At 46.5% G+C, this 24681-nt stretch overlaps 1 protein-coding gene across 7 annotated transcripts in view; it reads right to left on the bottom strand.

Annotated features, from left to right (window-relative positions):
- Positions 1-24681, bottom strand: part of MYBL1 (MYB proto-oncogene like 1) — a 673529-nt gene that overhangs the window by 541620 nt on the left and 107228 nt on the right. For all 7 annotated transcript variants that reach the window (XM_078687219.1, XM_078687216.1, XM_078687217.1 and 4 more), the window contains exon 4: positions 562-654. In XM_078687219.1, coding sequence (XP_078543345.1) covers positions 562-654 — 93 coding nt within the window. The remainder of the gene's footprint in view (positions 1-561; positions 655-24681) is intronic.

Genomic DNA, 24681 nt, shown 5'->3' with positions numbered 1-24681 from the left:
GTCAACGAAAAGAAAAGTAAACTTTTTAATTGGATGTCATCATTTTTCACAGGCCTTCTACAGTCACTCAAAGTGAAGGGAGCAACCAGATAAAGTGTGCTGACCATTTGCACCGTGCTGAATGCAACTGCGGGCATAAGCAAAATGTGATGAAGTCTGCTGACCAAAAGTCTCTCTATGTATGTAGGCATATTGTGTATATTTTTCAGAAAAACAAGTCTAGCATCATCAAGGGCTGTTAAAAAAAATGTGTGCTTAATTGTGCAGTGCTCACTGGTCACAAGAAAAAGAAAAAGCACTAACACACATTCCCTCGGCTTTCCGCATTGAGACATTTTTGTCACAGGCATATTCCAAGTAGGAAAAGGCTCCTGTATCGGTTGGGCATCCTCAAAGCAAAGTTTTAGCCCATTGCATTATAATGAGAGCAAAACAAAAAAAACTGCAGGTTGAATGATTACCACACCACTCAAAATTTTTAAAAACTATGTAATTTCAATATTGTATCCCCTCTATGCAAATATTGTCAAACAAACAAAAGCACAAAACTGTTGAAATTACCCTTTGATCTTCCTCTTTCGTCCAGGGTCCTTTTATTAATTCTGGGTTTAAAACTTTCTGCCACCTATGTTGGCACTGAACATCTGAACGGTTCTGAAACAATTTCAAGTAATTACGTTAAAGTATTTTTTTGGCAAACATTATGCGTATTAAATTAAATAGTAATGTAACTTTAGAGTCCTGTAAAATAAAAATATAACTCTCACTCATAGGATGAAACCTTAATACATGCAGCTCAAATGGTCCCAACATTCCTTTTAAAGTCAAAGACCACAGGCCGTGTTAAAAACATTTTGCACAAGTGAAACATTATAGATTAACTTAACTATGCAGCTTGCATAACGGAGAGCAGGTTTTGCACAGGCTTACATTGCAAACAGAATTTTGCACCATCAGAAACATTGAACAAATGGTCTGTGAAATCACTAAACAAAGAGCAAACATTTTGCTAATAATGGATTGTTTTACATTTCCTTCTACATATGTCAACTGTACTTTAAGAAATATTGAAGAATTGCAGATCACCGTTCTCAAAGCATGTTGTCAGCAAGAGTTAATACAAAATGAACGAAAGCAAAGAAGGGAAACTGTATTTGCCTGTAAACCTCCCTCTATATCATGGGCATTCTTTATGAATCCATAAACAATATAGCATCTCTGCAGACCTGCAGGATCCTCGCAGCATTTTTACAAAATACTTGATTCGTAAAAACATTAAAATAAACCGGTATTGGCAAATCTAACAAGTCAGGCTTTTATGTGGAAGAACAGGCACACACAAGTAAGGAAAAGTTGCCTGCCTATGAAATCCTAGTTCTCTTCCATGGAAATCCTCATCAAAATAATAAGCACTGAATAGTCCTGCCCATGTTCAGGATCCCGGAGGACTTCTTAAAAACGTTTTATGTATGTAGGGACGTTATATTTAGGAAACAGAATTTTAGAAACCTTAGAAATTCCCTAAATAAACAAAGGTTACAGGAAGGCCGTGCCCTAAGGTAACTATAACTCTGGCCCCAGCCATGCACAGTCAATAATCTCACTGCAAATGTTGCACTGATATATCAATGATATCATAGCAGATGTCATGGGAGATTAACGTGGGGTAATTAGCAGTGCATTGTGAGGGTGAGTAATCGTTACCTTAGGGCACGAGTTATAGTTATTTGAGATAACCATTACTGCTGAATGTTTATGGTTTTGTGTGTGTAAATCTGAACTTAACTATAACATTCCAGTAATCTTTGTTTTTTCCAGTGCATTTCTGCAGATTTTAATGCTATTTCCTATCTATAATGTCTCTGTAACCTGGGTGTGTACATGGGTGTGTGTGAATGAGTGGAGGGTGTATCAGTGCGTGTGACTGGCTGTGTGGGTGTGTGAGTGAGTGTGTGACTGCATGTGTGGGTTTGTGAGTAGTGTGTGAGTGCCTCTGTGGTTCTGTGAGTTGGTGTTTGAGTAGTTCGCTGAGTGGGTGTGTCAGTGGCTGTATGAGTAAGTGGCTGTGTGAATAGTTTTCTGGGTTTCTGAGTTGGTGTGTACATGGGTGCTGCATGTGTGGGTCTGTGAGTGGGTGTATGAGTGGCTTTCTGGGTCTCTGAGTGGGCATGAGTGGCTGAACGGATGTGGTTGAGTGGGTGTGTGAGTGGGTCTGAGTGGATGCGGGTATGATTTGGTTTGTGAGTGAGTCTGGGAGTGACTGTATTTTTATTTTTTACTGCTGTACGGTTCCAGGGGGACAAAATGGCAACCGTAGCTTTTCCCTCAGGTTGCAGCCAGCCAATCACAGCACTGCCGTTGGCACATGGATCCACGTCTCAATATACATGAATCTTTTTTCTTTAATAACTCCAAAACTACTGAACAAATTTACACCAAATTACAACAATAATTCTTTACAGACCAAGGTCTAGCTTTCTGCCAAATTTAGTGTAATTCTGTTCAACAGTTCAGGCTGTAGTCGTGTGTAAAATACCTATGAGAATATGCATGGCTAAACCGCATTTTGGGACACCCTCTCCTTTTTCTCGGCCTCCACTTGGCCAGTCACCCGGAAACTTCCAGACAGCAGCTGAAGTGACTGGTACACTAGTTTGGAAAATGTTGTGAAGATTCATCAAATGCGTCAAAGTTCTTTGCAAAACAAAAAATGCTTTTCCTATGGAAACTAGGTCCTATTGTAACCACCTACTGGCAACTGCCAGTAGCAAAATATTTATACAGTTTTCCTAACAAGAAGATGAAGAACGGCAAGCTTACAAAGGACTACTGAAAGGAAAAAATATTAGAATTGAAGGCAACTTTGCTCATCTGAGAAATCATTAAGAGGACAAAGTGAAAGAGCACCCACAACTTCCACACCTTACAGTACAATGTCAGGAGCTAGCCACCAAACAGAACACGAGCATGAGGGTAGACCACTAAAAATGGACACCTTGATTATCTCAGAGTGGAGCTTCAGAGAGTTGTATTGTATTGTAATTGCATTTATATAGCGCTTACTACCCCTGACTAGGCGTTGAAGCGCTTTTTCGGCAGGTAGCATGCTACTCCGGGTCCCATAGAGGATTAGTGTTGAATTAGTATAGTGAAACATGCAAGTACATTTTAAGTGGTGGATATGTTAGTCAGTTATTTGGATTTGGAATGATAGAAGGATAGAGGAGGAAAAAGGTTTGTATTTATATAGCGCTTGTTACCCCTGATGGGGTGCTGATGCACACTATTCAGGAAGCCCATAAAGGATAGTGGTGAATTAATATGGTGAAATATGAAGTAATTTCAGAGGTGGATATTAGTCAGTTATTTGGAGTGAGAAGGATAGTGGAGGAATAAAAGGGGAAGAAAGGTTTGCATTCATATAGTATTTGTTACCCCCGATGGGTGTTGAAGCGATTTAATGGCGAGTTGCACGCCACGCCGGGGCCCATAAAGGATTAGTGGTGAATTAGTATAGTTGAATATGGAATTTGAGAAATGAACATGTTAGTCTGTTAATTTTGATTGAAAAGGATAGTGGAGGGATAAAAGAGTGAAAGATGTTTTTTTTTGTTTTTAGCAGGAGGAGGAGGCTTTTGGATGAGTAAAAAGGAGTTTTGGAGGGAGGAGTCAGAAGTAAAAGTTTAGAAAGGTTCGTTTTAGGGGATCTGTATAGTAATTGAGGTGTCAGATGATGCAAGGAGGGGTAGAGCAGGAAAGAGTCTAGAAAGGGTTATTTTGGGGATCATAGTAGTGGTATGGGGTTTGGGATAAATGAGAGTGAATGTAGAGGATATATTGAGAGTATAGGCTGAGAAATAGGGTAGTGCATTGGAAATTATAAATTAGAAGAAAGTGATAAATATATAGATCCATAAGTACCAAAAGTTTGTGGATGTGGATGGTGTGGGCTGGGTATTGCTAAATGGGTTAATTGGCAGCATTTCTGGCCCTGGCCCTGGTCAGTCTCGAACAGGCTCAAACAGGCAACTACCCTTGTCCTCTCTGCCCTTAACAGGCTCAAACAGGCAACTGCCCTTGTCCCCTCTGCCCTTAACAGGCTCAAACAGGCAACTGCCCTTTTCCTATTCGCCTTTAGCTGAGACGCCCTAACCCTGGCCTTTTATAGCCCTAGTAATTAGGTGACCCCTTCAGCCAATCACAACACTAGCCCTAAAGAACAAGTTACTTACCTTCGGTAACGCTTTTTCTGGTAGATACTATATCTGCCTGTGGATTCCTCACCTTGTGAATATCCCCCTTGCGTCAGCAACGTTCGGAAATTTTCTTCGTAGCACGCCGACGTGGGCGACGTCACAGGAGCACGGCATCGCGCGCGACTCCGTCTGACGTCACCGACCCCATATAAGGTCCACGCCGGCGTGATGACGTCAGTTCCGCCCTTTTTTCCATGCCTTCGAGGCACACGAACGGACCAACGATAGCAAATATGCAAATGTACAATGTACACAGTACATATAGAACAAAATCAATACAATAGTATAAACCATATACACAGAAAGACCAGGTATAGCAGAGTGGACAACGGGGAGGCGGGTGGGCATGTGAGGAATCCACAGGCAGATATAGTAACTACCAGAAAAAGCGTTACCGAAGGTAAGTAACTTGTTCTTCTGATAGATACATCTGCCGTGTGGATTCCTCACCTTGTGAATAGATTCCCACAGCAGTCCCCACTCCCGGAGGAGGGCGTCCACTCTGCTACACCAGGAAGTCTTGGAGGACAGAGCGCGCGAAGTGGCCATCCCTCCTCACCTCGGTATCCAAGCAGTAATGCTTCGCGAAAGTGTGGAGGGAGGCCCAAGTCGCGGCCCTGCAAATATCCTCAACAGGTACACCCCTAGACAAAGCAGAAGTTGCAGACTTTGCTCTAGTTGAATGTGCTCTAATACCCTCAGGAGGGTCCTTACCCGCAAGGGAGTAGCAGATCTTAATGCACAGGATTATCCACCTGGAAAGAGTGCGCTTGTGCACCGCTCTGCCCTTCTTGCAGCCAGCAAAACCAACAAACAGCTGGCCATCCATCCGGAAGTCTTTAGTCCTGTCCAGATAGAAAGACACCGCCCTCTTAGGGTCCAGGCGATGCAGTCTCTCGTCCTCCTTGGAAGGGTGTGGGGGAGGATAGAAGGTAGGAAGGGTAATGGACTGCCCAAGATGGAAAGGAGTCACCACCTTAGGCAGAAAAGCAGCCCTGGTCCTAAGAACCATCCTTTCAGCATGAATGGTCAGGAATGGGGGTTTAGAACTTAGAGCTTGAAGCTTACTTACCCTCCTTGCCGAGGTGATTGCAACGAGGAAGATCGTTTTAAAAGAGAGAAGCCTCAATGGACACTTGTGCAAGGGCTCGAAGGGAGAACCCATTAAGAAGGTCAGCACAAGATTCAAATCCCAGTGAGGAACAATAAAAGGGGTAGGAGGGAACATATTTATGAGACCCCTCAAGAATCTTAAAACCACCGGAGATTTAAAGAGAGAGGGCTGATCCGGCAAACAGAGAAACGCCGATAAGGCCGAAAGATACCCCTTGACCGTGGCCACAGCCAAACCTTGCTGCGCCAGATAAAGAGCAAATTGTAAAATATTAGATAAATGAGCCTTCAAAGGGTCAATATCTCTCTCCCTGCACCAAGAAACAAATTTCGACCACCTATAGGAGTAGATGGACTTAGTAGTGTCGCGCCTGGCAGAGAGAATGACATCCACCACATCGTGAGGGAGAGAAAAAGAACTCAAGTTGCCCGGTTCAATCTCCAGGCATGAAGGTGTAATGTCTGGAGGTGGGGGTGTAGAACCTGCCCCTTCATCTGAGAGAGGAGGTCTGCCCTGTGAGGGAGACGGAGCGGCGGGTGAGAGGAGAGGTGGAGTAGGTCCGAATACCACACCCTTCTTGGCCAATCCGGGGCGACCAATATGACTTGGGCCCGGTCTTGACGAATCTTCCTCAGAACCCGAGGAATCAAGGGTATGGGAGGAAACGCGTAAAGGAGTTGATTTCCCCAACTCAACTGAAACGCGTCCCCCAAGGCTCCTTGCATCGGATACTGGAGACTGCAGAAAGACGGGCAGTGCGCATTCTCGCGAGTGGCGAATAGATCCACCCGAGGAGTCCCCCACATCTGAAAGATGTCGTGAACAACCTCCGGGTGAAGCCTCCACTCGTGGTCGGCAGAGAACTGCCGACTGAGACTGTCTGCACGAACGTTCAGAACCCCGGCCAGATGATTTGCCACCAGACAAATCTGATGGTCCTGAACCCAGGACCAGAGCCGCAGAGCCTCTCTGCAGAGACACTGCGACCCTACTCCTCCCTGTTTGTTGATGTACCACATCGCGGTCGTGTTGTCCGTCAGGACTTGAACTGACCGCCCGCGAAGGGAAGGGAGGAAGGCCTTGAGCGCCAAACGTATCGCCCGCAATTCCAGAAGGTTGATATGAAACAACCTTTCTTCTGGAGACCAAAAGCCCTTGACCTCCAGGTCTCCCAGATGAGCACCCCACCCGAGAGTGGATGCATCCGTTATCACCGTGGTCACCGATGGGGGAAGATGAAAAGGCTTTCCTTGAGACAGGTTGCCTTCCACGCCCCACCAAGACAGATCCGCTGCAGCTTCTCTGGAGATCCTCACTGACTCCCTGAGATCTCCGTTGTGTTGATACCACTGCCTGCGGAGGCACCACTGGAGTGCCCTCATGTGCCAGCGTGCATGACTGACCAACAGAATGCAAGAAGCCATCAGACCGAGCAGACGAAGGACCTTCAGGACTGGAACAACCGCTCCATTGTGGAATAAGGGAATCATCTCCTGTATGTCGAGAATCCTTTGAGGTGGAGGGAATGCACGACATACAGTAGTGTCCAGTACCGCACCTATGAACAGGTTGCGCTGGGAGGGCACCAGGTGAGACTTGGGTACATTTATTGAAAAACCCAACCTGTGCAACAACTGAGTTGTCTCTTGCAGATGATGGAGCACCTTCTCCGGCGATTCCACCTTGATCAGCCAATCGTCCAGATAAGGGAACACAGGTATCCCCGATCTTCTGAGATGCGCAGCCACCACTGCCATCACCTTGGTGAAAACTCGAGGCGCAGTAGTAAGTCCAAACGGAAGGACCGCAAATTGGTAGTGCTGCGATCCCACCGTAAAACGGAGATACTTTCTGTGCGACTTCAGAATGGGGATGTGAAAATACGCATCCTGCAAGTCGATCGACACCATCCAGTCTTCTTCCATCAGCGCCAGAAGAACCTGAGCAAGGGTGAGCATTTTGAACTTCTCCTGTTTGAGATAGAGGTTCAAAATCCTGAGATCCAGGATCGGCCGAAGCCTGCCATCCTTCTTGGGAATCAAGAAATACCGGGAGTAGCACCCTTGACCCCTCTCCTGCTCTGGAACCACCTCTATTGCACCCTTTCGGAACAGAGTCAGGACTTCTTCCTGCAAGAGAAGCAGGTGGTCCTCTGAACAATAACCTTGGCAAGGAGGGTAATTGGGAGGGAATTCCTGAAAAGGAAGTGCATACCCATTCTCTACGAGATTGAGAACCCAAAGATCTGATGTAACCGATTCCCAATCTCGTAGAAAATGAGTAAGCCGGCCCCCTACTGGCCCCACATGATCCAGAATGGTGGATCTAGGGCTGCTTTGCTGATGTGGGTGGGGGTTGGGTATTATTGGAGGAAGTGGAGGAAGAGGAGACTTGACGTCCACGTCCACGACCCTTCTGTCTACCTCTGTAGGACCTGTACAGAGGGTTCTGCTGCTGCTGCTGCTGTTGCTGACCTTGTTTGAAGGGACGAAAAGAAGATCTACCAAATCCTCTGAACTTTCTAGTCGTTGACCCTCTCATCTGGAGACCCAGAGATCTTGCAGTGGCACGACTATCCTTAAACCTTTCCAAGGCTACATCAGCTTTTTTACCAAAAAGGCCAGTCCCTTCAAAAGGTAAGTCCAGCAACGTAGACTGCACATCTGCCGAGAAATCAGAGGACTTCAACCACGCGGCCCTCCTGGTCGCAATAGAAGAACCCATAATTCTGGCAACAGAATCTACTGTGTCCATGCCACTCTGAATGATCATACGTGCAGCAGCTTGAGTGTCAGAGATCACCTCATTAAAGTTCTTCCTATCTTCCTCAGGAAGTTTAGGTGATAATTGCTTAACTGAGTCCATTAGAGCATGCACGTACCTACCTAAAAGGCAAGTAGCATTTGTTGATTTGAGAGCCATGCTCCCAGAAGAGAAAGTCTTCTTCGCAGACTGATCTAATTTCTTTGATTCTTTATCAGCTGGCACTTGAGGGAAAGAACCCGCAGCCCTGTTAGAGCAAGCCGCCTGCACCACAAGACTTTCTGGAGAGGGATGCGTAGAAAGGAATGCAGGGTCATCAGGAGCTGCCCTATAGCGCCTCGCAATAGCTCTCGAAACTGCAGGAGCAGACAATGGCCTCTTCCAAATCTCTTTAATTGGATCCGACAAGGCATCCGTGAAAGGCAGCGTAGGTTCGACAATGGAAGAAGGAGAGTGTAAGACTTCAGTGAGGATGTTGGGCTTGTACTCAACCGTGGGCCGCTTCAAGTTGAGAAGATCAGCCGCCTTCTTAATCACCACGTGGTAGGGTGCCACATCCCTAGAAGGAACATCAGAAGTCGAAGGTAGACCCCACTCAGGAGAGAGCTCCAGACCACTAGCATCACGAAGGTCTTCAAAATCATCATCATGATCAGGAAGTTCGCCTTCTTCCACATCCGAATCTTCCTCTTCCCTTTGTTCGAGAAGACGTTGAGCCCTTCGTCTCGACCACTCCAATCGAATCGAAGTCGACGGATTCGGTAACGACTCCGACGGAGCCGGTTCCGATGTCGAACGAGGAGCTGGAGCAGCAGGATGAGACTCATGGACAGGTGTGGTACCTCGATCTCGACTACGAGGTCGATCCGGAGTCGGCGAAGCCGCATGCGGAGTCGAGGACCTCGGTGGAGCCGTACCGAGCCAAGGTGCAAGAGGCGCCGGCATAAAAGGCATAAATGGAGCTGGGGCGTATGATTGAGGAATACCCAAATTATACGATAATGGACCCATGGGACCAACAGGTGCTCCAGTGGGGTACATCACCCTGGAATATACTCCAAACATCGCATTGAGAAAATGCGAGGGATCCTGACCAGGACCAGGAAAGGGAGGGTACGAACCTACCGGATGCTCCAACGGAGGTCGTTCAGACACATGTTCACTCTGACCTTAAGGATCCACCGGAGTTTCCATCGGAGTCGGAGTCTGAGGAATCACTTCATCTTCCTCTTCATGTTCCGAAGGATGTAATGAAACTGGATCCGGTTCTGGCTCCGGAGTCGGAGACCCTTCGATTGACAAAGCAGGAGAAGGAGAGACAAAGTCTTTACGGTGTTTGTGAGACTTTTTCTTTGAGTCAGAGGATTCCTTCCCTGAATGATGTTTTGAACTGTGCTTCCTCCTCTTATGTTTTCTCCTCGAGGAACTCGAAGCGTGACCTGAAGCCGACTTGGATCTAGACCTAGATCTCTCCCTGGACCTCGACTTCGCTCTGGATCTCGACTCCGCTCTGGATCTCGAACCCGCTCTGGATCTCGACGCCGACCTCGACTTCGATCGAGACCCTTGCTTTGACTTCGAGCGTCTCGACGTCGACCTCGAATATCTTCCAGAATCCTGCTTTACCTTCGCTAAAAGTAGTTTAGCTTCACGCTCTCGAAGCGCCTTTGGGTTCATTTTAAAGCAGGAACTGCAGTTTTTAACGTCGTGATCCGAACCAAGACACCACAAACAATCCTTATGTGGGTCAGTGATGGACATCATGCGGGCACAAGACCTACATTGCTTAAAACCTGTTTTCCTCGACGACATCTTCGGTGAAGAAACAAGTCGCAAAAGAGAAACAGTGACAATTAAATAACAGATAGATACTAAGTATCTCAGAAGATCCCGAAAACCGTTAGCGTCGAAGACGCGGAAAAAAGGGAACTGACGTCATCACGCCGGCGTGGACCTGATATGGGGTCGGTGACGTCAGACGGAGTCGCGCGCGATGCCGTGCTCCTGTGACGTCGCCCACGTCGGCGTGCTACGAAGAAAATTTCCGAATGTTGCTGACGCAAGGGGGATATTCACAAGGTGAGGAATCCACACGGCAGATGTATCTATCAGAAATCTAGAACCAATAGGGGACCAGGACATTACAACCAATCTTAGCCCTAGTCCAAGCACCCAATCAGTTCAAAAACTCTGATCTCTACGTCCAATATAGGCCCTAGCCCTAACCATAGTCCCAGCCCAAGTCCAAGCAACCAATGGTACAGGAAGCCCTAGTCCCTACTTCCAATATCAAGCCTAACCCTACTCTTAGTCCCACAACTAGTCCAGCAACCAATCACACCAGAAGCCCTAATCGCTACTTCCAATTAAAGGTCTAATCCTAGCCCTAGTCCCACCCTATTCCCAACAACCAATAACATAAAAAGCCCTAGTCCCTACTTCCAAAAGAAATCCTAGCCCTAGCCCTAGTCCCAACCCTACATTGATTGAAACAGACCCAGAAACCAATCAGAACCCTCAAATACCCAACCAATGAGGACACTAACCCTAATCCAATAGAAACAACAGATACAAGCACCAATCAGTGTACACCTGTACCAACCACTAGCCGACCATATAAGGTCCTAGCGACCTCAGACAAGGTTTGCCAGGGAGTTGTAAGCTGCTTCTCCTGTTCAGAATCTCTCGTCTAGTCTGTCTCATTACCTCTTCCTGGACTCTGCTCACTGCAATCTGGGGCACATGTAGGCTGCAACTCACAAGATGGAGGAGAATGATTTGGGGTGCACCCAGCAAAACCTTAAGGGGCCTGGGCAAGTGTAAGGGAGAGCTCAGAGTTGCCTGATAGCTGAATAGCCAATGGTCTGCTGGCCTGGGGGTGGGGGTTGAGGAGCTGCTGGGGAGCTACTTCTCCTGTTCAGAATCTCCTAGGAGACAGACAGGCTCAATCCACACTTTGGACTTCTGCAGGTAAAGGCCTCACTAACTTGAAATCTAACAATTCTGTTTGAATAAAACTTTATTCCCTCTCCTGGCCAAAAAACTAAGTGCACAGTCCCTAGTAAACACAGTTTAAACAGTTCACAGAAGCACCCTCTGATGTAGAATATCCCTGTTGCTGGGGGGAGGCAGGGGGGCTGGTTTCACTACCTTGTGAACACAAAATGGTGGCTGGGGGTGCACTGTTTTAACATACAGGTCTTAGCACAGAGCAAAGGAGAAATTTGGAGGGAAAACTGAACTGTCACCAGGAATGAGAGGGATAAACTACAGAGTTTGGACTGTAAATCCCACAATTCAACACGTTAAATGGAAGCAATCATGAGCAGGGAAAACCACAAGTTTAAAACACAAAACAGGTGATAAAATATGCAATCACAGGCAGGTTAAAACTAAAATTTTATACTGTAACAACCACAGGCAAAGACAGTAATCAGAGTAAGGGAAAATCGTTTTTTTAACAACTTGTTTTGGGGAAGAGACAGCATTAGCCTGTCTCCTTACCACTTCCTGGATTCTACTCACTGCAATCAGGGGCACAGGTAAGCTGCAACTCACAAGATGGAGGAGAATGAGTTGGGGTGCACCCAGCAAAGCCTTAAGTGGCCTGGGCAAGTGTGAGAGGGAGGGCTCAGAGTTGCCTGTGAGGAAATAGTATTTATATTCAGGTGGAACAGAGGGCTCCGGGTGGCTACATCTCTACTCATGCTTCTAATAATTTGGGAATCATCATGTAGGAGAAGAAAGTGAAAAGGAAGGAGGTAAGGCTAAACTATACATAAGACTATACATACATCAAAAAGGGTAAGGCTAAGGGAAGAGCCCTGCTGAACACCAAAATCCATAATCAATTTTGCAGCAGGTGGCCTGGAAGACCAGGTTACTTACCCTTCAGACAACTAATTACCAAATTTAGCGACATCAGAAATGGTAAGTGCTATGAGAAAAAAGTTCTAGATCAAACCTGGCGGGTTCTGGCGGTGGCCAAGAGGAATATAGTGCAATTGTGGGAAGCCTTTCAAACTCCACTGCTCGAGGATTGGATGCGAGATATGGACTGGTGCATGCTGGCAAAGAGGGTGGTTTATGAGGGCAGAGGATGCCCCCAAAAATGGGGTAAAATCTGGAAGAATTGGGAAGCCTACAGGGGCAAAATATGTAGTGAAAACTGTCCTAACCTGATGAGACATCACCAGGGAGTGTCACAAACACAATCAATATCAGGAGAGATGGGGAAGGGGGATGGAATTGCCACTTGCTGAGATATTAAGATGTGCGACAGTGCAAAGATACAAATGTATGTGGAACTTAAAATGCCAATAAAAAGATATGTTAAAAAATAAAGGTCTCGGGGGTTAAAGCGAGTTTTCTAATGCAGTTAATATCCATAAGAATGATGTGAAGGCCACTGCTTGCAATCATTGTGTCAGAAAGGAGGACCATTGCGAAAAAGCTAGGCCACAGATACCTATCGCCTAGACGAGGCAATAGGTATAGAATGATTCATTAACTGAAGAAGCAGTCCAGCCAATTAAAATCAGGACCGCCACACTGCCATGGTCCAAATGGCTGTGGGCGCCTGGCACTGGGCACAATAAAGATGATAGATGCTATGATGCCCAGGAAAGAGAACATTTGTCTTCAGTATAGACCGTATGACACACTTTTACAAGTACTGTGTCAAGTGTTATCCCCCAAGTACTGGATGAGTTGAAACAGACTGTAAGATTGATTGGGGTGAAGTGGTCTGGAGATATCGAGGTCTAGATACGTGCGTGTGTGCATGTGCGTGTGTATATATACACACACACATATATATATATATTTCTCGTGTTCCCCTGCAGTGGCCTCGCACTTTGTCCTTGGAGGAAGTGGGAATGTGATTTATAGTGCGATTTCCAGTGTCGCGCAGACGAGGCCCCCGTTCTTTGAAGCAGGCTCTGGCTCACTGGTTTCTACGTTGTGGAACTTTGGAACGGATCCGGGTTACCGGAATGACCAGAGCCCACCTGTTGACGCGGAATGAGAGGAGGCGGTGTTGAGGCAATTGTGCTTCACGCTGGGCAAGGAGCATTTGGGTTTCCAAGTCCCCGTTTAATCCAAACCGGACGTTCACAGGTTGGAACGGTTGGGGAGAGGAGGAGACACCGGTCCCAGAAACATGAGACATGGAAAATAGACATTTTCGCAATACCAACCCGCCCTGCACAACATCGTCCAGAAGTGCTTTAAAAACAATGCATGCTGGGACTGGTAGTCACAGTGCATGGAGTGACTTTCCAGTGATGTCTACGTTAGGCATTTACCAATTGGGGGCGGACCTGCATATAACCAATCAGCATAGGGCACGATAATACATCTGTGACACCCGCCCTACACCTGAACTTACACACCACTGGCGCTGAAGAAGGCTCAAGCAACTGCCGAAATGCATTCGCCGATCATGGTGGTGAAACTGCTTTCTGTACCTCTGTAAAGGAATAAATGGTGTTTTCTCGTGTTCCCCTGCAGTGGCCTCGCACTTTGTCCTTGGAGGAAGTGGGAATGTGATATATATATATATATATATATATATTTGTTGCAGCTTTTGTGCCTAGTTGAAGTTATCAGCTAATCGTTGTGCACAGGGAGACAAAGGGATCTTTCATCCAGAAGGCAACTGCTGTCAATAAGATGCACTTGAAGAAAGCTTGTGAAGTACACTGGAGATTAAGTGGAAAAATCTTGTATTAATAGTAGTATTCAAAGGAGTCTTCTCTGATTTGGGCATCATGCAGATGTGGAGAGATCCGATGAAGGGTTAGTATCCTAAATCTTTTCTCTCTTCATCCATTTGTTGGTGATTTTCAGACCACGATGGGACGAGTACCTAGAGTGGGATTGGAACCCTACATATTGACCAAAAAGTAATGGAAGAAGGAAAGGTTACATACCTGCAGACATAGTTCTGCATCACAGGAATCTCCATTGAAGTCATAATCCTTGAATAATTCAGTGCTGTTTGCGCGGGCCCAGGAACACTTTCCTCAAAATATATATTGAGAATCCAGGAAAAAGACATTGAAGAGTGACATCACTGAAAGTCATTTTCTATATAGTCACAGTGTAAACTGTCAGATGTATTTTCCTGGTGAATGCTGTCAGAGGCAAAATCGTGACCAATGAAGCCTTTAAACTTGCAACACTGCCATAGAAAAAGGCTGACCTAAAAACAATAGACAGCATAAGAAGGAAAAAAACAGCCAATAGACTAACTGAGAAGCTTAAAAAAGGTACCTGCACCTTTAAGGACCCCAGAGGTACCTCATCCTACAATACACTGCAGTGGCAGTTTGCCTGGGAGTATCGGTTCTGTTTTACACAATGCACAGTATACAAATAAAGCCTGACAGCCGGAGGATGTTTATGACTTCAATGAAGATTCCTACAATGCAGAACTAGGTCTAGAGGTATGTAACTTTTCTTTCGGCATTGTAAAGTCTCCATTGATAGACATATAGCTTAAATAGAGTAGCAAGATGAGAAAACTCCCAAAATGCAGCTGCCGCGTACCCCTATGCTAAGAATCAGTAACATGCAATATTTGAAATGCACTTTAATTAATAAGGAATCCAGGTCCATAAGGACAAACTAACTATTTGAACAGATTTAGCAACGCTTCTTGTCCAAATTTTGACAGTGTCTAGACAGTAATGTCTTGTAAACATGTGAAAAGACCATGTAAGGAAGGAGTGCCAAATCCCCAGTACAGAGGGGTGCAGAGCGTTGCTGGGATAATCGTGCCCCCCTGAATTGGTCACATTCGTACACTGCCAAAGGAGCTAAAGGAGCCAAACGTGATCTTCGGGAAGAAAGTGGCTCTTCTAGGACTTTTTGATATCCCCCTTAGAGCAGCACTGCCTTAGCAACAGCAAAGACAAGGCATTGCACAGAAGGGCACGTAGAATTCTTCAGAACTCATAAAAAATAAATCAACCAACAGCCCTACAGGGAGAGCTCTGCCACTGAGAAGAATCTCAGGCATCTGAAATAGGGATACCAGTAAAGAAAAAGGGAACAACAAAGCAACCTGGAAAACTAGAGGGGTCCCAGGACAGGGGAAAGAAAAATGTCAAAGTGATTAAGCCAAGGAGGTCTCCTGAGCAGGACTCAGGGATATGTCTGGAAGATCACACAGATCTGAAATCTCCCCCTCCAAAAGCAATCTTGAGAAAAGACAAAAAAACAGCCGCAATAAAGAAAGAGGGGTACAAAATTACTGACTTTTTAACATTGAAAGCTTCAGACAAGTCAAAGCCTACAATAATCAGCTTATTCCCAGAGCCAGTGTCAGAAAGCAAGCTAACTACAGTAGAGAGTGCCAGTGTCCCCCTGGGGAAAGGACATGGTCAAGAGGCGGAGGTTGCTGGCACAATGGCCCAATGTTTTTCACCAGCCATACCAGGCATAGTACATGTGGATGTGCACAAGACTAGTCCAAGAGTGCATCTTTCATCCTTGTACCTACCTCAGTAACTGGGCCTGTCCTAGCCCGAGGGCCTCATTAGAGAATCATCAGGGAGAACCGGAACGCCCTGATACACAGGACCAACCATTAATTGAAATGTCTGAAATACAATCATTCATGCATTCACGAAGAAGACAATGTGCAACCGAGCTTGGAGACAACTGATTTGGCTCAAGCCCTACTGGCCTGTCTCCTGCTCAAAGACCCTGCAAAAAAAGACGCCAACTGTCTGTTGGCCAGCGACTACCAGAACCCGAGAAAGACTACCCACTTTTCAACAAAGACCAGCTATCCTGAGGACAGTAGCCCTGTCCAGAAGAATCCAACTACAAGGACTCCGGATCCCGCTGGAAACGCAATCCTTGCCCACTCTGCACCAGACACCTACAACTGAGTGGCTCATCTGTCCAGTGAAGTCTGCCCATCAATACTGCTCTCGAATCCAACGTTGGATGACCTCTCCTGGATTCCCAGAAGACACCTGCAGCATCATCTTGAAGGGTCCCCTAACTGCGACCGGCTCCGGTAAAGAAAATCCGACACCAAAGGGCACCCCTGCCTCCTCAGCCTCCAACTTTGGGGAGCTCAACATTCATCCAGCCACCCGGTCCCAACCTGCAGCCTCTTTGTGTAACTGAGATTTCTCATCGAAAAGTATTGGGCGTCAGATGCCGATTTGCACCCCACACCCCGGCCGCCCCGGTGCTACTGTTGGCACAAGGTTGGTCCTGCCTTGTGCCCCCCCATGCTTGCTTTAACCCCCAGGGCCTGTTCCCTGAAACCGTGGGCACGTATCTGCAAATCACACCTCTTGTGGGTGCCCAAAGTATCCATTCACTAACATTGGGCCCAGTGACCTCTGCACCCGGCCACCCCAGTGCCACTGATGATGCAGTACCTACATTGATCTGACCCTTGCCCAATGTTAGTCCAAAGACTGGATGTGTAAGTTGAGTTCTTGCCCGGATTTTCCTTCTATAGGACTGCCTTGCATTAAGATTAAATGCGAAGTTCTACTGTTACTGATTGACAATACCAAAGTATTTATAGTACTCTAACGCATCTTTACGGCCTTGCAAAACAACTACTACTGAACCTTGAAAAGTATTATTACAATTCTTGAAACTGTTACTTACCTGCAACGGAGTTCCTCTTGGTTCTGAAATAAAATACCAAACTAATAACTCTTCATACAACACAATCTGTCTTGGATTCCGTTTTTGAGTGTGTGTAATCCTTTCTTGCCTGATTGTGTGAAAGAAATGCTTAACACAGCCCTCTGATAAGCCTAACTGCTTGACCACACTACCACAAATAGAGCCTTTAGTATTATCTACTTAAGCCTCTATAAGCCTCTGGGGATCCACTGGACTCTGCACACACTATAACTTAGAGTTCAGCGATGGGTTTTGAGTGTTCAGAAATGAATTGCGCACTACAGGTAGTGGTTGCGTAAGCGAGATATAGTGATAGTGGTTGGTGCTTCTTGTTCAGAGGAAACCCAATACTCTGAGAACAAAGGGTGGAGAAATTCACCCTTCTGGTAAATAGAAGCAAAGTCAAGAGCACACAATAGGTGTAATGATATGAGTGGATGAAATCGTACACAAGTGTTCTTTCTATTTGTTTTAATGGATATGTGGATGGTCCTCCTACCAAAGGAGACCAAAGGAGCGCATCCGGAGAACCGAAATCGCTACCCATTCGTTCCTTGGCATTCAGCCGTTGTTTCTACAATAGAAGGCATTACCCGCCTCTATCTCTACGCGCTGTTTACCCTTCAGCCTCCGCTACACACCGCACCTTTGGGTGCTTATTTGTGGTTGAAACACCCGACCAGGACCGGGTTGGAATTATCACCGGTCCCCCGATACCAAGTTATCCCACACGTTTTCAGCCCTGAAGAGTCACGGGTTAACACCCGATCTGACCAAACACGTGTCGGCTGGTTTCTTGCTCCTTTGGTAGGAGGACCATCCACATATCCATTAAAACAAATAGAAAGAACACTTGTGTGCGATTTCATCCTTATCAACATACTGTGATCACTCATATCATTACACCTATTGTGTGCTCTTGACTTTGCTTCTACACACTATAACTTACTTTGGCATAGTATGTGCAGAGCCAGCTTCCGACAGTATGCAATGGTTTTAACCAACAATGCAAATAAAGTTTGCCTTTATGAAGAGGTGGGGTGATTTTCTTACCATTTTGGACCTATCTAAATACAAACACAGCACCATTTTAACATCAAGAGAATGCAAAATTATCTCTGCTGCAGTTGTAGTGTTTGGAAAAAAGGTAGGCAAAGTGATAGATTGGTTAATATGAAAATCTGATACTACTTTAGGTAATAAGGAAGAGTGTGTATGCAGAACAACCCTATTGTGATGGAAAACAGTGAAAGGTTCTACTGAAGACAGAGCCTGCAACTCACAAACTCTACAAGCCGAGGTAAGCCGGTTTCCATGACAAGTGTTGCAGCATCGACTTATGGGTGGGTTCGAAGGGAGGTCCCATCAATTTTGACAATGCCAAGTTCAATTCCCAAGGAGAGGAAGGTCTCCGGACTGGAGGAAAGACTTTCATGAGACCTTCCAAAAAAATCTTTGACTACAGGCCTCTTGAAGAAATAATGTTGCGTTGGTGATTTTCGATATGCAGGTATAGCTGCTAAATGCACTTTAATGGATGATAATTGTAGCCCTGAGTTGGTCAAGTAAAGTTAGTACGGAAGGATGGAGGCGGAGCTAGCCACGGAACGAGATGGCTGCAAACTAAGCGAGCTCCTCGTGGACGCCCGCTTTATCCTACAAAACAGATGAAACACGTCCAAAACTGGTGGGAAACGGAGTGCGAAGAAGACGCGGGCACCAGCGAGCTGAAAAGGATAAGAAATACTTAGGCACGCCATAACTAGCCGATCGACGCACTGAGGCCCAAGCGGCGAAAGTGAAACAGAAGCAGCGGGCGGCCGTAGATATCCCGGCCACGACGTAAAGCACGTATGTGGCCACAAAGAGAGGCCGAGTCCGATACGTGTCCGGCATCGGCCCTGGAGGTCTGCAGGGACAGTGAAGCTGCTGGAAATACAAACCGGGGCTGCCGATGCAGTGAGTGAGGCGGTGAGGGATACAGGCGGCAAACTGCCCTGGTTGCGCAGAGGAGGCACTACGGACATTAATGGAATAGGCGCAGAGCTAGATCCCGGGGCGAATATTATCGACTGCCTGAAGCGCCTGGCAAAGGGGTTGCCGAGCCTTCAACCTAAGCAGAATAGCGACGGTAAAACATCAGCAGGGGCCACAACAAGGCGAAAAAAGGGGCACAACAGCGCTCGGAGCAGGGGGGCGCTATACATTTTATGCAACACGGTCATACCACAGGCAAACCACTGCGGTTTATGAAGCTGTGTCCAGACATTGAGTGCGGCGTCCATGCGCAATAAGAAACAGGCCTAGGCGTATAAGGGGTTCTGAGGCCTGCGAACGAGAGCGTAACAAGTGAACGAACTGGAAAGGGGGCAGACAGGAGAAAAAACACAGTCTCCAGCGCTTCAGGTAAGCCTTTACCTGCGCACAAAATTGTGACGCTGCAGAGCCCCTTTGAACATTGAGTCCCCTTCTCATATCTCGCACTGCGGACAGCACCTACGCTGGGGAGCACCTGGGGAGCACCAGGGGAGGCACAGAGAGAAGCCACAAAGCCTCGAGTGGGCCGAGAGGAAGGGGCTATAGATCGGCCACTCCGGCTTCTGGGGCACTGACACAGCAGGAAGCCTGGTATACGCGCACTTTGTAAAATCAGCGATACAAGCAAGTGCACACAAAGATGTAATCAGGGCACAAAGGTAACACGCATACATCGTCATACGATTGAAGAGCCCAGTGCTATTTCAGTGAGTCATAAGCTGGCACAAAGCGGCCCCCTGAGATAGGAGACTGCTTGCACGCCGCGGGACACGCGAGACACGGGTCATCGCTACATCTGTGGACCTGCTGGGTGATCTATCTGAAACAGCACACTTGGACGCTATTACAAACAGGGAACTACGAATAAGATCAAAACCCACACTGTCAACATGGGCAAAACAGACCGCACTCAGCCCAAAATAAACTTTGAACAGGCAAAGAAACAACAAGATCGCAGCCCTGAAGAGCAAATGACGGCGAAAACAGCAGATGGTGCGACAGGAGGGGGTGTCGAATGATGATATACAAACCATGTTTACCACGATCCAAGCCACACTAACAAACATTGATGGGAAAATAGATTCTTTGACATACAGAGTCGACAGAATGTCTGAACGCATAGGCAAACACACAAAAAGAATAGATATGGCAGAACGCAGGATATCCGAAGCTGAAGATAGACAAGTACAGTTGGATGCGAAACAAACCAGGATGGAGAAACAAATCGCGGCAATGTCGGCAGAGGACTTGGAAGCGAGGTCCCGGAGAAACGACATACGCCTAACGGGAGTTTTGGAAACAACAAACACCGGACTGATGGAGCGCTATGTGGAGCAATTACTTATTTCTATGTTGGGAAGAGACACTTTCTCAGAAATTTTCATAGTCGAGAGGGCTCACAGATCCCTGGTGCCAAAACCACCAACAAGATCCCGACCAAGACCGATCATTGCCAGAATCCTAAATTACAGGGACAGAGATGCAGCCCTCCACAAGGCCGGAGAGCTAGGCAAATTGACTCATGAAGGGATGGACATCTCTCTGTACCCAGACTTCACGGAGTCAGTGCAGGAGGCAAGGAAGAAGTTCAGCATGGCGAAACAGACTTAAACATACCGTATGCTATGCTGTACCCAGCGAGACTCAGGGTCACAGACGACGGAAAGTCGCGGATTTACACCGAACCTTAGGAAGTGTTGAAATTCATACAACCGAAAGGACAAACAAGTGTGCGGAGAAGATCGCCGAGAGGAGAGCAATGAGATCAATCTACACTGTCGGATGTCGAACAATTGGACATCTTGTAGACATGCGATAGTCACTGTAGCGGTCTACAGGCACGCTGAAGCGCCGTCATTCACATTTAGACGATGAAAGCGAAGAAAGACATTGGGCAACACTCGGATGCAGTGAGGACTATCCCCAGCAGGATCAGATAAGTCTGTAGACAATGTCTTCAGTTTCTACTACGTTTGAAATAACAATGACCATAAATGTTGTTGGCATGTAAGGGACAGTTAAAAACTGGCGCAAAGGTGCACTCCATAGCACTATCTGATAGACACGGTGACGTGTTTTGAATTCTGATATATGGGCAGACAGGGCGTCTACCCATGTGGCCTATGCCACAAGAAACTGGGAGGCAGCTCTGACCGCTTCGTGTAAACCACAAAGTTACTCATAGTTTTTTTTCTTTATTCTTTAGTGCACACAGGAACATGTTCTATGGTTTTGATGGGAATGTCTCCACTAGCAAGGGAAGGGTGGAGGGGGAGGGCAAGGGAGTTATGGGAAATATTCTGACCAGTGGGACATCAATACACATGCACAGGAGAGGTAACATGAGACATATCAGACATCGCAAATGGGGGGATGGCATTGACATGACAGGCGACTGACACTCTGAATCTACACAGAACACTGACGTTCCTGACATGGAATGTCAGAGGCCTCCACAACCCACAGAAAATACGCCAAGTACTGGCATACTTAGACAGTGGACGTGGATTGTGTACAAGAAACACACCTGACAGATCTCAGAGAGCAGCAGATAGGGGCCAGATGGGCTGTATACAAGCTGTCATCGTCTTACTCCTCATACGCTAGAGGGGTTCTGCTATTAGTGAAAGGCAACACACCTTTTATGCTTATTAAATCTGTAAAGGATAACCAAGGGCGCTATGTTATAGTGAAAGGATGATTTGGAGGCAAAGTATTAACAATTGTCAATGTATATGGACCGAACACCGACGACCCATCTTTTTACACACAAATCTGGACTCAGCTAAGTGCCTTACAACCCACAGCCATTCTATGGGGCGGGGACTTCAATACCTGCTTAGACCCCACACTAGACAGATCCACCGGAAATGACAGATACTGCAAACACTCTGCAAAAATCTTAAGGGAGGGGATTGAAGATTTGGATATGGTGGACATATGGAGGTTAAGAAACCAAGACCAACGAGAAGGTACCTGTTTTTCACTAACACACCATACATGGTCCAGGCTAGATTACTGGCTAGAGACCCAGGACGTGTGCACATGGATAACTGCCATAGATCACTTACCCAAAACCCTGTCCGAGCACGCCCCAGTACGATTCCAATTGGCAATTCCAACACGCACCCTGCAGCAAATCACGTGGAGATTAAGACAAACTGCGCTTCAAGACCAGGTGTTCCGAGAGGACCTTCGACAGGCAATAGAGTATTTTGAACACAATTCCAGATCGGTCACTAGCACAAAGACACTTTGGGAGGCTTTTAAAGCCACCATTAGGGGACATTGTATTAGCAAACATGCAGGCATCCTAAGAGACTTCCAGCAACAACTGACAAAGATAGAAGCCGACATCACTAGACTGGAACAGGAATTTGAAAACACTTGCAATAAATCGCTGCTAGCTGACATCAGGACACAGATAAATACAATGAGTTTGCCGATGACGAGGTAAAATACATTTCGCGTAAAATACATGGCTGGACCCTATGGAGAGGGCGGGAGGCCGGGACAAACACTGTCACATAAAATCAGACCCACTCACACCACAGCGTATATAACGCAGATCCAGAATGATCGTAAATCAGTATATGACACTCCGACAATACTGGACTGCTTCACTAAATACTATGCTAAACTATACGAGGCCCAAGCAAAGGTCCCTATATCTGAAATACATGAATACTTGGATGATGTGGCACTGGCGTGGCTGTCAGATACACACCAAGAGTACTTCTCTCACCATATAACAAAAGAAGAAATTGTAGATGCCATTAAGTCTCTCCCAAATAAGAAGGCCCCCGGACTAGATGGACTCCCAGGAGAACTAGTATGGAAGGATGACATATTCCTGAAATGTAAAAGGGTCATGGTTATTAGTACAACACCTTATGCAGAAACGTTTCGACTTAAAAGCATAACATGCTCTTGTGGATGGTTATTTAGCTTCCTTTAAAATGTTCATGCAATCATCTGCAAGAGTTAAATGGCCATATTGGGTGATCTCAGGAGACATTCTGCCAATTTCCACGCTTGGATCGTTGGTTGTAGAATTTTGCCCTGAAGTCTGGACATAAGATCCGGTCTGAGTGGAAGGCGCCTGTGACGGACTATGGACAACGGGAGGAGATCTGTGTATCACTGTGATGTGCGACTTCAACTTCTCAATCACTCATGGTATGAGTGGGATTGGCGGAAAAGCATACACAAATGGAGTCAGCCAGTCTATCAAAGGGACATTGCCCATATACTGCGGCTCTAAAGCCCTGGGTGTGTCTTCTCTGCATTTTTTGTTTTGAGCGGTGTCGAACAAATCTAACGGTAGGGTGCACCATACTTCCAAGACGCCGTCCACCACTTTGTCGTTGAGAACCCACTTGTAATTCTCCTCGTGTAAAAGGCTGAGAAAGTCTGCTTCTACATTCTAGACTCCTGGCGTATGAAAAGCTGTGATCGAAAATACTCTTGCTAGAGCCCAATGCCACATTGTTTGAGCTTGGAGCGACAATTTCCTTGACCTGGATTGTTTACATAATATATTGTAGTGGTGTTGCCTGTTTGTATCATTAGGTCTTTTGAGGTGAGATATGGTAGACAAGCCTTCAGAGCTAGATGTACAGCTTTCAGTTCCAATAAGCTTATACGATAAGATTTCTCCTTTTGACACCAAAGGCCTTGAGTGGTAAGGTGGTTCATATGAGCACCCCATCCTGTCAGTGAGGCGTCTGTGATGATGGTTTGAGATGGTACTGTTTTCATGGTCACTCGCACTTTTTTCCTGGTGTCAGTATGATCCTACAATAGTTTGTTGGGATCATTCTAACCAGGACCCAAGCATCTGTGCCCTCTCTACCAAAATGGCTTTGGTAAATAGTTTTGTACCTCCACAATTAGCTACTGGTGTCTTATAAGTCTCGATTATATGGTACTAAGGTACCCAGGGCATTGGTACACAAGGGGTCTCACATGGACTGCAGCATGTATTGTGCCACCCATGGGAGTTCACTTAAACTCCGACTACATGCTTGCCATTGCAGCCTGTGTGAGATGGTGTTTACACCTCTCACAACAGATATACATTTTCTTATATTGGAGGTCACTGCACTTAAAACCTATAAGTCACCCCTATGGCAGGCCTTTCAGACCTGATGGCAGGGTGCTCGGTTATAAGTGTGAGGGTGCCCCTGCCTGAGCAAAACACCCCTACAAACGCGGTAGTCGATTCTTTAGGTTTGTGTGGTCCACTATTTTGAGACATATAGTGGACATCATTCATTACAAGATGTCCAGCTATATAATGGCTATGCCGAACCAGTTCATGTTTGGTATCACACATGTTGGAGTTATACCCCTAACATCGATTCTGGTGTTAGAGGTATGATCCCATGTTCTAGGGGGCCCCTTAAGGGTGTCCCCTGACCTCCTGTTTAGAGCCTTTCAGGGTCTGCCAGCAAGCGAGTGCTGCTGCCGACCACAGACACAGTTCTGCCCTCCTGCTGGTGAGCGGAGCTCAAGCAGGGGAAGGTAGAACAATAGGTTCCTGTCACAAGGAGGCGGGACCAACTTCCAGACGAACAAGTTACTTACCTTCGGTAACGCTTTTTCTGGTAGATACTATATCTGCCTGTGGATTCCTCACCTTGTGAATATCCCCTTGCGTCAGCAACATTCGGAAATTCTTTTTGTAGCTTCGCGCCGACGTGGATCCGGACGTCACAGAGGCACGGCATCGCACGCGACCTCGCTGACGTCACCGGCGCCTATAACAGGCCCACGCCGGCGTGATGACATCAGTTCCGCCCTTTTTTCCGTGCCATCGAGGCACACGGACGGACCGATGATAGT

This window comes from Lissotriton helveticus, chromosome 4_1 (assembly GCF_964261635.1).
Source record: "Lissotriton helveticus chromosome 4_1, aLisHel1.1, whole genome shotgun sequence".
NCBI lineage: Eukaryota > Metazoa > Chordata > Amphibia > Caudata > Salamandridae > Lissotriton > Lissotriton helveticus.
The sequence above is the reverse complement of the archived record's forward strand: the minus strand, read 5'-3'. Positions and strand labels throughout refer to the sequence as shown.